Below are 12,789 nucleotides of genomic sequence, written 5' to 3' on the forward strand. Positions count from 1 at the left end.
GGGCCCTGGGGATTTGGGGTGCCAGGGACAAGGGGACAACGGGGACACTGGGGACAATAGGGCCCTGGGGATATGGGGAGACTGGGACCCTGGGGAGCCAAGGAAATGGGGTGCCAGGGACATGGGGACCTTGGGGACATGGGGTGCTGGGGACCTTGGGGACAATGGGAACCTGGGGACATGGGGACCCTGGGTGCCAGCAACATGGGGACAATGGGACCCAGGCTGTGGGGGCTGTGGGGGCACTTTTGGGGCTGGGGGGGCCACATGCCTGCTCCCACCCATCCCCTCCTGCAGCAGGGGCACCACAGCCCCCCCCCCAAAAAAAAAAAAGTTGAGGGGGGAGCACAGGGGGACAGAGACACGGGGTGGGGGGCGGGGGTCCCGCCTGCAGCTGCTTTATTTTGGGAACGTTTTGGGGGGAGTGGGGGGGTGGGTCCCAATGTGCAGCTCCAGCAGGACTGGGGGGGGGTCCAGGTCCTGCTCTGTGTAACGGGGGGGCTCCAGACCCCACCCCAAATATATGGGGGGGGGGCAGGTCCTGCTCTGTGTAACCGGGGGGGCTCCAGACCCCACCCCAAATCCAGGGGGGGCTCCAGATCCTAGTCCATGTGATCGGGGGGAGGTGTCCAGATCCCAATCCAAGTTGGGGGGGGATCCAGATCCCCCTCCCTGTGCTCGGGGGGGGGGGCTCCACCCCCCACCCCAAACACACGGGGGGGGGACCTGGGCCCCGCTCCGCCCCCACAGGGGGGGATCTCTGTCCCCCTCCCCGCCGCTGGGGGCTCTCCCGATCCCTTTCCACGCACACAGTGGTGGTCCGGGGGGGTCAAATCTTGCTCCAAGTGTGTGGTGGGGGGGTCGCCGCCCCCCCCAGCCTCAAGCCTGCTGGGCGATCTGCTCGATCCTCTGCAGAACCTCCTCCGACTGCAGCTGCTCCAGCGTCAGCAGCGACAGCCCCAGCTGGTCCTCCTACCCCGGGGGGTGACATGAGAGGGGCTTGGGGGGGGGGTCAAAAAAAAAACAAAAAATCAATAAAAAGGGTCCTCACCTTGTGGAAGGGCTGGGCCATCTGCCTCAGGAAGAATTTGGCCACTTGCACCGCCTCGTCCACCGTCAGGTTGAGGTTGGCGTCGGAGATGTGCTCCTGGATCCACCGCGGCAGCTTGCCCCGCTTGTCCGCCCGGGCAAAACGCTGCGCCAAGGGGGGGTCACGAGAAGGAATTTAGCGTTTTTTTTTATTTTTTTAACCCCCCCCCCCAGCAGCTGGCACCCACCTTATCGGCGAAGACCATGAGGCCGTAGTCGGTTTTGCCGCGCAGAGCCCGGCCGACGCACTGGGCGGCGTGGCGCATGGCGTCGAAGGTGAGGAAATCGTTCTCCCGGATCTGGAATTGGTCCCGCAGGTACTCCAGGCGTGCCTGGGGGTGGGGGGGGGACATAAAGATTTTTAGGGGGTCGTGGGGGGGCTGCTCTGTCAGTGGGGTGCACCTCTGGGGTCTTGCGGTGTCCCCCCCAGGGGTCCGCTGCAGCCCATGGGGTGTGCGCTGCCATGCCCCGCTGTGTTCCCCTAGGTGCCTGGTGGGGTCCCTGGGGGTCCTGGGGGTCCCCAGGGTGCCCCATTGTGTCCCCTGGGTGCCCGTTGGGGTCCCAGGGGGGTCCTGGTGGTCCCCAAGTTGCTCCCTTGTGTCCCATGGGTGCCCTTTGGGGTCCCAGGGGGATGCTGGTGGTCCCCCACTGGGTCCCCTGGGTGCCTGGTGGGGTCCCAAGGGGGGCCTGGTGGTCCCCCACTGGGTCCCATGGGTGCCCAATGGGGTCCCAGGGGGTCCTAGTGGTCCCCCACTGGGTCCCCTGGGTGCCTGTTGGGGTCTCAGGTGGGGCCTGGTGGTCCCCAGGGTGCCCCACCATGTGCCATGGGTGCCCGTTGGGGTCTCAGAGGAGTCCTGGTGGTCCCCCACTGGGTCCCCTGGGTGTTTGGTGGGGTCCCAGGGGGTCCTGGTGGTCCCCCACTGGGTCCCCTGGGTGCCCGTTGGGGTCCCAGGGGGGTCCTGGTGGTCCCCAAGTTGCTCCCTTGTGTCCCATGGGTGCCCTTTGGGGTCCCAGGGGGATGCTGGTGGTCCCCCACTGGGTCCCCTGGGTGCCTGGTGGGGTCCCAAGGGGGGCCTGGTGGTCCCCCACTGGGTCCCCTGGGTGCCTGTTGGGGTCTCAGGTGGGGCCTGGTGGTCCCCAGGGTGCCCCACCATGTGCCATGGGTGCCCGTTGGGGTCTCAGAGGAGTCCTGGTGGTCCCCCACTGGGTCCCCTGGGTGTTTGGTGGGGTCCCAGGGGGTCCTGGTGGTCCCCCACTGGGTCCCCTGGGTGCCTGGTGGGGTCCCAAGGGGGTCCTGGTGGTCCCCAGGCTGCCCCACCATGTCCCATGGGTGCCCCCCTGTGGCACCAGCACATCCTGCAGGTCCCCAGGGTGCCCCCCCGTGTCCCATGGGTGCCCGGTGGGGTCCCAGGGGGGGTCCTGGTGGTCCCCAGGGTGCCCCATTGTATCCCATGGGTGCCTGGTGGGGTCCCAGGGGGGTCCTGGTGGTACCCCACTGGGTCCCCTGGGTGCCTGGTGGGATTCCAGGAGGGTTCTGGTGGTCCCCAAGGTGCTCCCTTGTGTCCCATGGGTGCCCGCTGGGATCCCAAGGGGGTCCTGGTGGTCCCCAGTGTGCCCCATTGCGTCCCATGGGTGCCCATTGGGGTCCCAGAGGGGTCCTGGTGGTCCCCAAGCTGCCCCACCATGTCCCAAGGGTGCCTGGTGGGGTCCCAGGAGGGTCCTGGTGGTCCCCAGGGTGTCCCATTGTGTCCCATGGGTGCCTGGTGGGGTCCCAGGGGGGTCCTGGTGGTCCCCAGGGTGTCCCATGGGTGCCCCCCTGTGGCACCAGCACATCCTGCAGGTCCCCAGGGTGTCCCCCGGTGTCCCAAGGGTGCCTGTTGGGGTCCCAGGGGGGTCCTGGTGGTCCCCAGGGTGCCCCATTGTGTCCCATGGGTGCCTGGTGGGGTCCCAGGGGGGTCCTGGTGGTCCCCAGGGTGCCCGTTGGGGTCCCAGGAGGGTCCTGGTGGTCCCCAGGGTGCCCATTGGGGTCCTAGGGGGGTCCTGGTGGTCCCCAGGGTGCCCCACTGTGTCCCATGGGTGCCCATTGGGGTCCCAGGGGGGTCCCAGTGGTCCCCAGGGTGTCCTATGGGTGCCCCCCTGTGGCACCAGCACATCCCACCAGTCCCCAAAGTGCCCCATTGTGTCCCATGGGTGCCTGGTGGGATCCCAGGGGGGTCCTGGTGGTCCCCAGGGTGCTCCCCGGTGTCCCTGGGGGTGCCCCCCCGCTGTCCCCCCGCTGTCCCCGCGCCCCTCACCTTCAGGATGCGGCTCTGGGTGTAGACGTAGGGCACCCCGAACATGACCACGGCCCTCCCGTAGTGGTGCACTGGGGGGGGGGACACACGGTGACATCGGGGACACCGGGGGGGGGAGCCACGTCCCCGTCCCCCCCCACGTCCCCCTCCCTGTCCTTGTCCCCGTCCCTCACCGAAGTCGATGCCCTCCGACACCTTGCCCCGGGCCACCGAGAGCAGGATGGCACCGCGGCCGTTCTCGCAGGCCTGCCGAAAAAACAGCGCCGGGTCACCCCCCCTGGGGACAGCACCCAGGGGACACCAGGGGACCCCAGGGGATGGGGACGGTCCCGAGAGGACAGGGACACCCCCCAAGGGTAAGGGGAGAGCCCCCAGGGGACCCCAGGGGATGGGGACAGACACCAGGGAAGGGGACAGCCCGAAGGGGATGGGGATGGCCACCAGGGGACCCCAGGGGACAGGGATAGCTCCAAGGGGACCCCAGGGGATGGGGACAGCCCCAACGGGACCCCAAGGAATGGGCACAGCCCCAACGGGACCCCAAGGAATGGGGACAGCCCCCAGGGAACCCCAGGGGACAGGGACAAACCCAAGGGAATGGGGACAGCCCCCAGGGGACGGGGATGGCTCCCAGGGGACCCCAGGGGATGGGGACAACCACTGGAAATGGGGACAGCCCCCAAGGGACCCCAGGGGACAGGGACAGCCCCAAGGGGACCCCAAAGGACAGGGATAGCCTCCAGGGGATGAGGATGGCCACTGGGAATGGGGACAGCCCCCAGGCGACAGGGACAGCCCCCAAGGGACCCCAAGGGACAGGGGACGCCAGGGGATGGGGACAGCCCCCAGAGGACCCCAGAGGATGGGGACAGCCCCAAGGGGACCCCAGAGGACGGGGAGAGCCCCCAGGGGACCAGGACAGCCCTGATGGGACCCCAGGGGATGGGGACAGCCCCCAGAGGACCCCAGGGGACAGGGATAGCTCCAAGGGGACCCCAGGGGACAGGGACAGCCCCAAGGGGAAGGGGACAGCCCCCAAGGGACCCCAGAGGACGGGGATGGCTCCCAGGGGACCCCAGGGGATGGGAATGGCCCCAAGGGAGGGGGATGGCCCCAAGGGGATGGGGACAGCCCCAAGGGGACCCCAGGGGATGGGGACAGACCCCAGGGAATGGGGATGGCCCCAAGGGGATGGGGACAGCCTCAAGGGGACCCCAGAGGATGGGGACAACCCCAAGGGGCCCCAGAGGACAGGGACAACCCCAAGGGGACCCCAGGGGCCAGGCCCAGCCACCTCCTGGTACTTCTCCAGGGCCATACTGGTCTCGGCCCCGTCCTGCGTCTCGATGAAGATGAGCTTGTTCCGCTGGATGTTCTCCAGGATGCCCTGGGCGGGGGGGGGGACACAAAAAGGGGACACAAAGGGGACAGCGTGAGCGGGGCGGGGACCACCCGAAGACCCTTTTTGGGGCGGTTTTGGGGTGGCCTACCTGCTCGTACCAGGAGGCCACGATGTTCTCCATGTACTGGTAGCTGGTGAAGAAGGCGACGAGGCCGTCGGGGACCACGGCCGACAGCTCCAGCAGCAGGTTCCCGTAGTTGCGGATCACGGCTGAGCCACGGGGTCACTCGGGGGGGGGCCCCAAAAGACCCCAAATAACACCCCCCCCCACCCTGACCCGTAACCCCGTCCCTGTACCCGCTTTGGAAGGTGTAACGGTGTCCCTGTCCCCGCTCTGTGCTGTAGGATGGTGTTTCTGGAGTCCCTGATCCCATAACCCTGTCCCTGTCCCTATAACCATGTCCCTGTCCCTATAATCACATCCCTGTCCCCTTCCTAATCCCATAACTGTGTCCCTGTCCCTATAACCATGTCTCTGTCCCCTCCCTGATCCCATAACTGTGTCCCTGTACCCTATAACCAAGTCCCCGTCCCCTCCCTGATCCCATAACCATGTCCCTGTCCTCTCTGATCCCATAACCACGTCCCTGTCCCTATAACCATGTCCCTGTCCCCTCCCTGATCCCATAACTGTGTTCCTGTCCCTATAACCATGTCCCTGTGTCCCCCAGCCCTATGACCATGTCCCCCTCCCTGTGTCCCTGTTCCCCCCTGGTGTCCCTGTCCCACCCCCAGGTGTCCCCATCCCCCCCAGACCCTGTCCCCCCACCGTGTCCCTGTCCCCCCCAGTGTCCCTGTCCCCCCCAGGTGTCCCTGCCCCCCCCGTGTCCCTGTCCCCCCACCGGTGTCCCTGCCCCCCCCCCGATGTCCCTGTCCCTTTGTCCCCAGACCCAACCCTGCCCCCCCCCGGTGTCCCTGCCCCCCCCAATGTCCCTGTCCCCCCCCTGTGTCCCCGTCCCCTACCGATGTCCTCTCTGGTCTCGAACTTGGAGCTGATGGCCACCTGGTCATTGCCCCGGCCCACGATCTGGGGGGGGGGACACAAGGTGACAATGGGGTCCCTGCCCCCCCCCCCCCATGGTGCCAGGTGTCCCCCCCCCCAGCCATGTCCCCCCCCCCCACTCACCATGGGGCACAGGCAGGTCCGCGCCAGCGTCATGGTGAAGGTCGCCATGGTAACGGGGCGAAAATCCAGGATTTTGGGGTAAATGTCCAGGGGGGACAGGGTCTGGGGGAGAGGAGGTGGGGGGAAAAATGGGGGGGGGGTCAGATCTGGTGGGTCCCACGGGGGGGGGATATAGAGGGAATGGGAGGGGCAAGGGGGGGATGTGGGGGGTGCTGATATGGGGGGGACATGGGGGGTCATGGGAGGACATGGGGGGGGTCCTGGGGATGTGGGGGGGACATGGGGGGGGCATGGGGGGGACATGGGGTCATGGGGGGACATGGGGGGTCCTGGGGGGCGGTGGGGGACGTGGGGACATGGGGGGCGCAGGGTCATGGGGGGGGGACATGGGGGGTCATGGGGAGGACATGGGGGGTCCAGGGGGGATATAGGGGGGGCCATGGGGGGGTCATGGGGGGAAATGGGGTGGGGGGTCCTGGGGACATGGGGGGGGACATGGGGTCATGATAGGGACATGGGGGGGACATGGGAGGACATGGGGGGGTCCTGGGGGGGCGGTGGGGGATGTGAAGGGACATAGGGGGGCCATGGGGGGGGGGCATGGGGTCATGGGGGGGACATGGGGGGTCCTGGGGACATGGGGGAGACATAGGGTCCTGGGGGGGGGGTCCTGGGGGGTCCTGGGGGGGACATGGGGGAGTCATGGGGACATGGGGGGGAATAGGGGGGGGGACATGGGGTCATGGGGGGGACATGGGAGGACATGGGGGGGGTGGTGGGGGATGTGGAGGGACATAGGGGGGCCATGGGGGGGGGGGCATGGGTCATGGGGGGTCCTGGGGGGGCAGTGGGGTCATGGGAGGACATGGGGGGGTCCCGGGGGGGGGCAGGGACTGACCCCCGAGGTGATGATGACGGACTGGAAGCGCTCGAAGACGGGTTTGATGGCGATGGAGGCGTCCATGCAGCTGCGGGGGAGGGGGGGGGGGCACACAGGTGACACCAGTGCCCCCCCCCCCCAACCCTCCAGAGCCCCCCCCCAAAATTCTGTGCCCCCTGCCCCGAGTCTCTGCCCCCCCCGCCCCCAGCATTGGGGCAGGACCTCCCCATAGCCCCTCATGACCCCCCCCCAGCACCCTCCCACAACCCCCCCAGCCCCCCTGTGCCCCCCCCCAAAAAAATTGTGCCCCCCCCCCAAAAAAACTGTGCCCCCCAAACCTCCCTGTGCCCCCCAGCCCCTTTTCCCCCCCAAAAAAACGTGTCCCCCCAAAAGCCCTGTAACTCCCCCCAAAAAAACCTGTACCCCCCCCAAAAAAAAAATCTGTGCCCCCCCCAACCCCTCTGTGCCCCCCCCCAGCCATTTTTCCCCCCCCGTGCCCCCCCCCAACCCTTTTCCCCCCCCCCGTGCCCCACCTGAAGTGCAGGATGGGGTTGGAGATGGTGGGGGTCCTGTCATCGAAGGGCTCGATGATGATGGTGAAGCCTGGAAAAAAGGGGGGGGGGCATAAATATGCGGGGGGGGGGCACTCATAAATTGGGGGGGGCACCCAGCAGCGCCCCCCCCCCCACCACACAACCCCCCCACGTCGCCCATCCCCACCCCAACCTCCCCATCCCCGCACCCCAACGCCCGATCCGGCGCCGATTAAAGAGGGAAGGGGCAAAATAAAAAGACCGGGGGGGCGCACAGGGGTGGTGCCCCCCCCCCCGCCCCGGAGAGCCCCCCCCCAGGAAAAAACGGACCCTTGGAGTAGGTGCTGACGAGGGTGGCGAAGTTGGAGACCAGGGTGATGGCGGAGAAGTCGCCACGTCGGCGATCTCCAGCGAGCGCAGCAGCGAGCGCAGGCGCTCGGCGCAGAACCTGGGGGGGGAATTAACGGGGTGGGGGACACACGTCACTCCTGGGGGTGTGATGGCACCCCTGGGGGGTGATGGCACTCCGTGGGGGGGCGTGATGGCACCCACGGGGGGGGAAATGCCCTGGGGAAGAGGGGGGGGAGCTGAAGGGGATGCATTGGGGACACGGTGACATGGGGGGGGACATGGTGATGTGGGGGGGGACACAGCACCCTGGGGGGGCTCGTGTCACCTGGGGGGGCTCACATCACCTGGGGGGGTTCGTGTCACCCTGGGGGGGGCACACGGTATCCCAAAGTGGGGGGGACACTGTCCCAACGAGAGAGGGGGCGGAAAACGTCACCATGGATAGGGGACACGGTGTCCTGGGGGGGGGGACACCACCCTGGGGGGCTCACATCACCCTGGGGGGGGGGATATATCACCTGGGGGGGGGCACAGCATCCCAAAACGGGGGGGGACACACACTATTTTAGGGGAGGGGGGGGTTGAAACACCCCCAAGTGGATCCCAGGCACCCCCCCAGGAGCCAGCGGCCACCAGGGTGTCGCCACCTTTTAGGGCAAGGAAAGGGGGGGGGGGGGGGGCTTTTTTTTTTTGGGGGGGGGGCACGGACTCACCGCAGGGCTTGCGCTCGATGCAGACTTTGTCGTGGAGGTCGCGGAGGAAGGCGGGGGGGCTCTCCTGGACCACACGGGGCCCCCGCAGGCGCGCTCGCAGGTACGCCACCAGGCGCTTGAGGAAGCCCACGAAGTGCTCGGCCGTGCGGATGCTGCCGGGGACGGCCTCTGGGGGGGGGGGGGCAAATTAAAAAAAGGGGGGGTTGAGAAACTCCGGGGGGGGCGTGGGGAGAAATTGGGGGGCGTGGGAGTAAAGGGGGGGGCGTGGGGGTAAAAGGGGCGCAGGGAAATGAGAGGAGAGGGGTGGGGGCGCGCCGAAGGGTTGGGGTTTGGGGGGTATATAGATGAGGGGGGGGCATAAAAATACCGGGGGGGCACAGAAATAAAAGGGGGGGCACAGAAATAAAAAGGGGGGGCATGGAAGTATGAGGGGGGGCACAGAATAAAAGGGGGGGCACAGAAATGCAGAGGGAGGGGTGAAGGTCCCAGGTTGTGGGGCTGGGAGCGCCCCAAAGGGATTGGGGGGGGGGGGAAAAAAAAAAAAAAGGGGGGGGCATAAAAACGCCAGGGAGCACAGAAATATGAGGGGGGGCTCAGAAATATTGGGGGGGGGGGCCATGGAAATGCAGAGGGGGGGGCAGGGATCTCCCCACAGTAGAAATTGGGGGATTGGGGGAGCAGAGACCCCTCCCTAGGGTAGAAATTTGGGGGGGGGGCACCCAAATATGGGTCAGAAGTGGGGGGGGGGGCACCCAAAAAGGAATTTTGGGACCCCCCGGTCTGCACAGTGGCAGTGGGGGGGTCCCACATGCTGGGGGGGGGTCCCACACCCCAAAGGGGGGTCCCATATCAGCCCTGGGGGCACCAGCAGAGGCTCGGAGCCCCCCGGAGTGAAAAACCAGGGGGGGGACACCCCAAACCCCCCCCACGCATCTTGGGGGGGGGTCCTGAGAGCTTTGAGCCCCCCCTGACCCCCCCACCCCATTCAGCCACAGCCCGGATGCCTCCGAACCTTATTTTAGGGAGAATCCCCCCAAAAAAAACAACCCTAAAACGACCCGGGGGTGGCCGGAACGGATCTGGGGGGGGGTCACCGAGAGGGGGGCACATCGGGGACCCCCCCGGGGGCTCTGACCTTGTAGGATCTGGTCGGGGAGCACGGGGTTGGCGAGGTAGAGGTCGGTTTCGCGGGCGACCCCCGCTTCTCGCAGCCCCTCCACCAGGCGCCGGTATTCATCCCGCAGCCTCTCCGCGTCCGTGTCCTTGATCCTGGGGGGGGCAAGGTGACAAAAAAGGGACAAAAAAGGACAAAAATGGGGTAAAAAAAGGGTAAAAAGTGGGTGCTCACTTTTGGATGGTGGCTTGCAGCGTGGCCACGTTGGCTTGGCAGCGGTCGAGCGTGCGGCGCGTGATGTTCACCCCCATGGAGTCGATGCAGACGTTGTCTTTTTTGGGGGGGGGGGACACAAAAAGGAGGTGACAGCGGGGTTGGGGACACTCGGGGGACATCGCCGAGGGGGGGGGCGAGCGGGGGGGGCGCTCACCGATGTTGTGCGCCTCGTCGAAAACCACGACGGATTTTTTGGCCAGCTCCTTGGACACCAGGTCGGCGATTTTGGGGTCCAGCAGGTAGTGGTAGCTGTAGACCACCACGTTGGCGTGTAGGATCTTTTTGGGGGGGGGGGGGGGGGGGGGGCACAAAAAACGTCACCCCCATGGGAATTCCGGGGGGGGGGTCCCCGTGTCCCCGTGACCCCCCCCATTACCGAAAAAACGGGCGAGGAAATAGGGGCACCAGCCCTTCTGGCGGCCGTACGCCTTCAGGTCGTCCAGGTTGTAGACCCCATAAGGGAGGGGCTCCTCGCGGCCCTGGGTGTCAAATTCCCTGGGGGGGGGGACACACACGTTGGCCCCCGGGGGGGTCACAAAGGCCGGGGGGGGGATAAAAATGTTTTGGCCCCCAGGGTGTTTTGAGGCCCCTCAAAGGCAATGTGTGAGCCTCCAGAGTGACATAAGCCCCCCCCCAGCTGCCATGTCCCCCCCCCAAGTGACGTGTGGCCCCCCCAAAGTGATATGTGACCCCCCCAGAGTGACATGAGCCCCCCCCAGGGAGACACAAGCCCCCTAGGTGACATGGCGACCCCCCCAGATGGTGTCCCCCCCGCTTTGGGATGCTGTGTCCCCCCCCCAGGGTGACACAGCCCCCACCGGAGTGACACGAGCCCCCCCCCCCCCGGCAATGTGTGACCCCCCCCAGGGGTGACACGAGCACCCCCCCCAGGTGATATGGGATCCCCAGGGCGACATGAGCCCCCCCTCAAGGTGAAATGAGCCCCCCCAGGTGATGTGTGACCCCCGCAGGGTGACACAAGCCCCCCCAGAGTGACATGACCCCCCCCCAATACCATGTCCCCCCATTCCAGATAACATGTCACCCCCCCAAGGTGACATGAGCCCCCCCCCCCAGGTAATGTGTGACCCCCCCCAGGTGACGGGTGACCCCCCCAGGGTGACAAGAGCCCCCCCCCAAGGTGAAATGAGCCCCCCCAGGTGATGTGTGACCCCCCCAGGTGCCACGTCCCCCCCCAGCTGCCATGTGTCCCCCCCAGGTGCCATGTCACCCCCCCAGGTGACCTGTGACCCCCCCAGGGTGCCAGGAGCCCCCCCCAGGTAACGTGTGACCCCCACAGAGTGCCATGAGCCCCTCCCTGGTGATATGTGACCCCCCCCCCAGAGTGACATGGAGCCCCCCCAGATGCCATGTGCCCCCCCCAGTGCCCGTGCCCCCCCCCATGCCCACCCCCCCCACCTCGTAGAAGCGGCATGCGGGCAGGGTGGGGTCCCGGCGGTGCTGGGCGCGCACGTGGGAGGCCGTGAGGCTGAGGCAGCGCCCCCGTCAACCTCCTGCCCGAAACGCAGCGCCGACACCTGGGGGGGGACAGCCCTGTCACCCCTGTCACCCCCCCGTGTCACCCCCCCTGTCCCCAGTGTCCCCAGTGCCACCAGGATCTGTCCCCAGTCCCCCCAGGGGCTGTCCCCAAAGCCCTGCCACCATCCCCAGTGTCCCCAGTGCCACCAGAGGCTGTCCCCAGCCCCCCCCCAGTGCCCCCCAGTATCCCAGGAGCTGTCCCCAGCACTCCCAGTGCTCCCAGTCCCTGTCCCCAGTGTCCCCAGTACCCCCAGGGGCTGTCCCCAGTCCCCCCAGTGCCCCCAGGAGCTGTCCCCAGCCCTCCCAGTGTCACCAGTCCCCTGTCCCCAGCCCCCTCCCAGTACCCCCATGGGCTGTCCCAGTCCCCCCCACTGCCCCCAGGGGCTGTCCCCAGCACTCCCAGTGCCCCCAGTCCCTGTCCCCAGTGTCCCCAGTGCCACCAGAGGCTGTCCCCAGCCCCCTCCCAGTCCCCCCAGTGCCCCCAGCCCCCCAGGATCTGCCCCCTGCCACCGCCCCCAGTGCCACCACACCCTGTCCCCAGCCCCCCCCCCACTGTCCCCAATGTCCCCAACCCCCACCAGTTCTCCCAGTGCTCCCAGTAACCCCCCCCCCACACCTCGGGGTGGATGCACAGATTCTTCCTGGAGCTCAGCGCCAGCCCCAGGAAGGGCAGCTTCTCCCGAGCTGCTTCTCGTAGTAATCCAGCAGCTTCCGCAGCTCCTCGATCACCTGCGGGGGGGGGGAGGGGGTTGAGGCTCAACCAGATCCCTTGGATCCACTCCCCCCCCCAGAGGGGGGGATCCACTCCTTGCCCCCCACCTTCTCGATCTCGGGCACGGTGGCGGGAGCAGTAGATCAACTTGGTCACGTCCAGCGGCCGGGCCTGGAGAAGAAGACAAAAGATACTGAGGTCCCCCAGCCTGGGATCCACTGGGATCCACTGGGATCCAGCGCTCACCCGCTGGTACGCCACGATGAGGGCCAGCAGCGACACCGTTTTCCCGGTCCCGGAGGGCATCTCCAGCACGCCGTGACCCTGTGTGTGGGGGGGATGTAGAGAGTGGATCCCTTGGATCGGGTGGATCCCAGCCCAGGGAGAGGGGAGTGGATCCCCGGCCCACCTTGGCGTCCAGGGTCCGCTTGAGCTCCAGCATGTAGGAGAACTGCTCGGGGTAGATGTAGTCATAGGGGAAGGGCACCAGGAGCCCGTCGATGTGAGCCTGAAGGGATCCACTGGTGGGGGAGGGGCTGGGAGGGATCCACTGGGGGCTCCCACCCGAGCCCAGCCCCGCCGCATCCCCCCAACCCCCTCCCCGGCTCCGAAATGGGCCTAAAAAAAGGCCTAAAAGGGGCTGGGGGGGGTGGGGGATCCCCCGCGCCTCGGGATCCACCCCAGGGATCCCCCCCCCCCCCCCCTCCCCGGGATCCCCTCCCCCGCCCCCCGCTCACTTCATGGCAGCCGCCGGCCCCGC

The 12,789-nt window shown here is 67.4% G+C and overlaps 1 protein-coding gene across 1 annotated transcript; it reads right to left on the reverse strand.

Moving 5' to 3' along the window:
• Positions 1-740: 740 nt before the first annotated feature.
• On the reverse strand, positions 741-12,744 carry ERCC2 (ERCC excision repair 2, TFIIH core complex helicase subunit). Its single transcript, XM_072030126.1, is given in 26 exon segments — positions 741-972; positions 1,052-1,195; positions 1,278-1,421; positions 3,384-3,454; positions 3,557-3,629; positions 4,678-4,770; positions 4,874-4,995; positions 5,749-5,812; positions 5,912-6,013; positions 6,810-6,879; positions 7,325-7,394; positions 7,655-7,717; positions 7,720-7,772; positions 8,385-8,556; positions 9,524-9,657; positions 9,737-9,833; positions 9,933-10,059; positions 10,159-10,273; positions 11,199-11,281; positions 11,284-11,316; positions 11,934-11,995; positions 11,998-12,046; positions 12,137-12,157; positions 12,159-12,200; positions 12,276-12,353; positions 12,439-12,744. Coding segments are annotated over 26 exon segments (2,208 nt in total). The 5' UTR covers positions 12,472-12,744; the 3' UTR covers positions 741-879.
• Between the last annotated feature and the right edge of the window lie 45 nt (positions 12,745-12,789).

Source organism: Anas platyrhynchos, chromosome 33 (assembly GCF_047663525.1).
Source record: "Anas platyrhynchos isolate ZD024472 breed Pekin duck chromosome 33, IASCAAS_PekinDuck_T2T, whole genome shotgun sequence".
Taxonomy (NCBI): domain Eukaryota; kingdom Metazoa; phylum Chordata; class Aves; order Anseriformes; family Anatidae; genus Anas; species Anas platyrhynchos.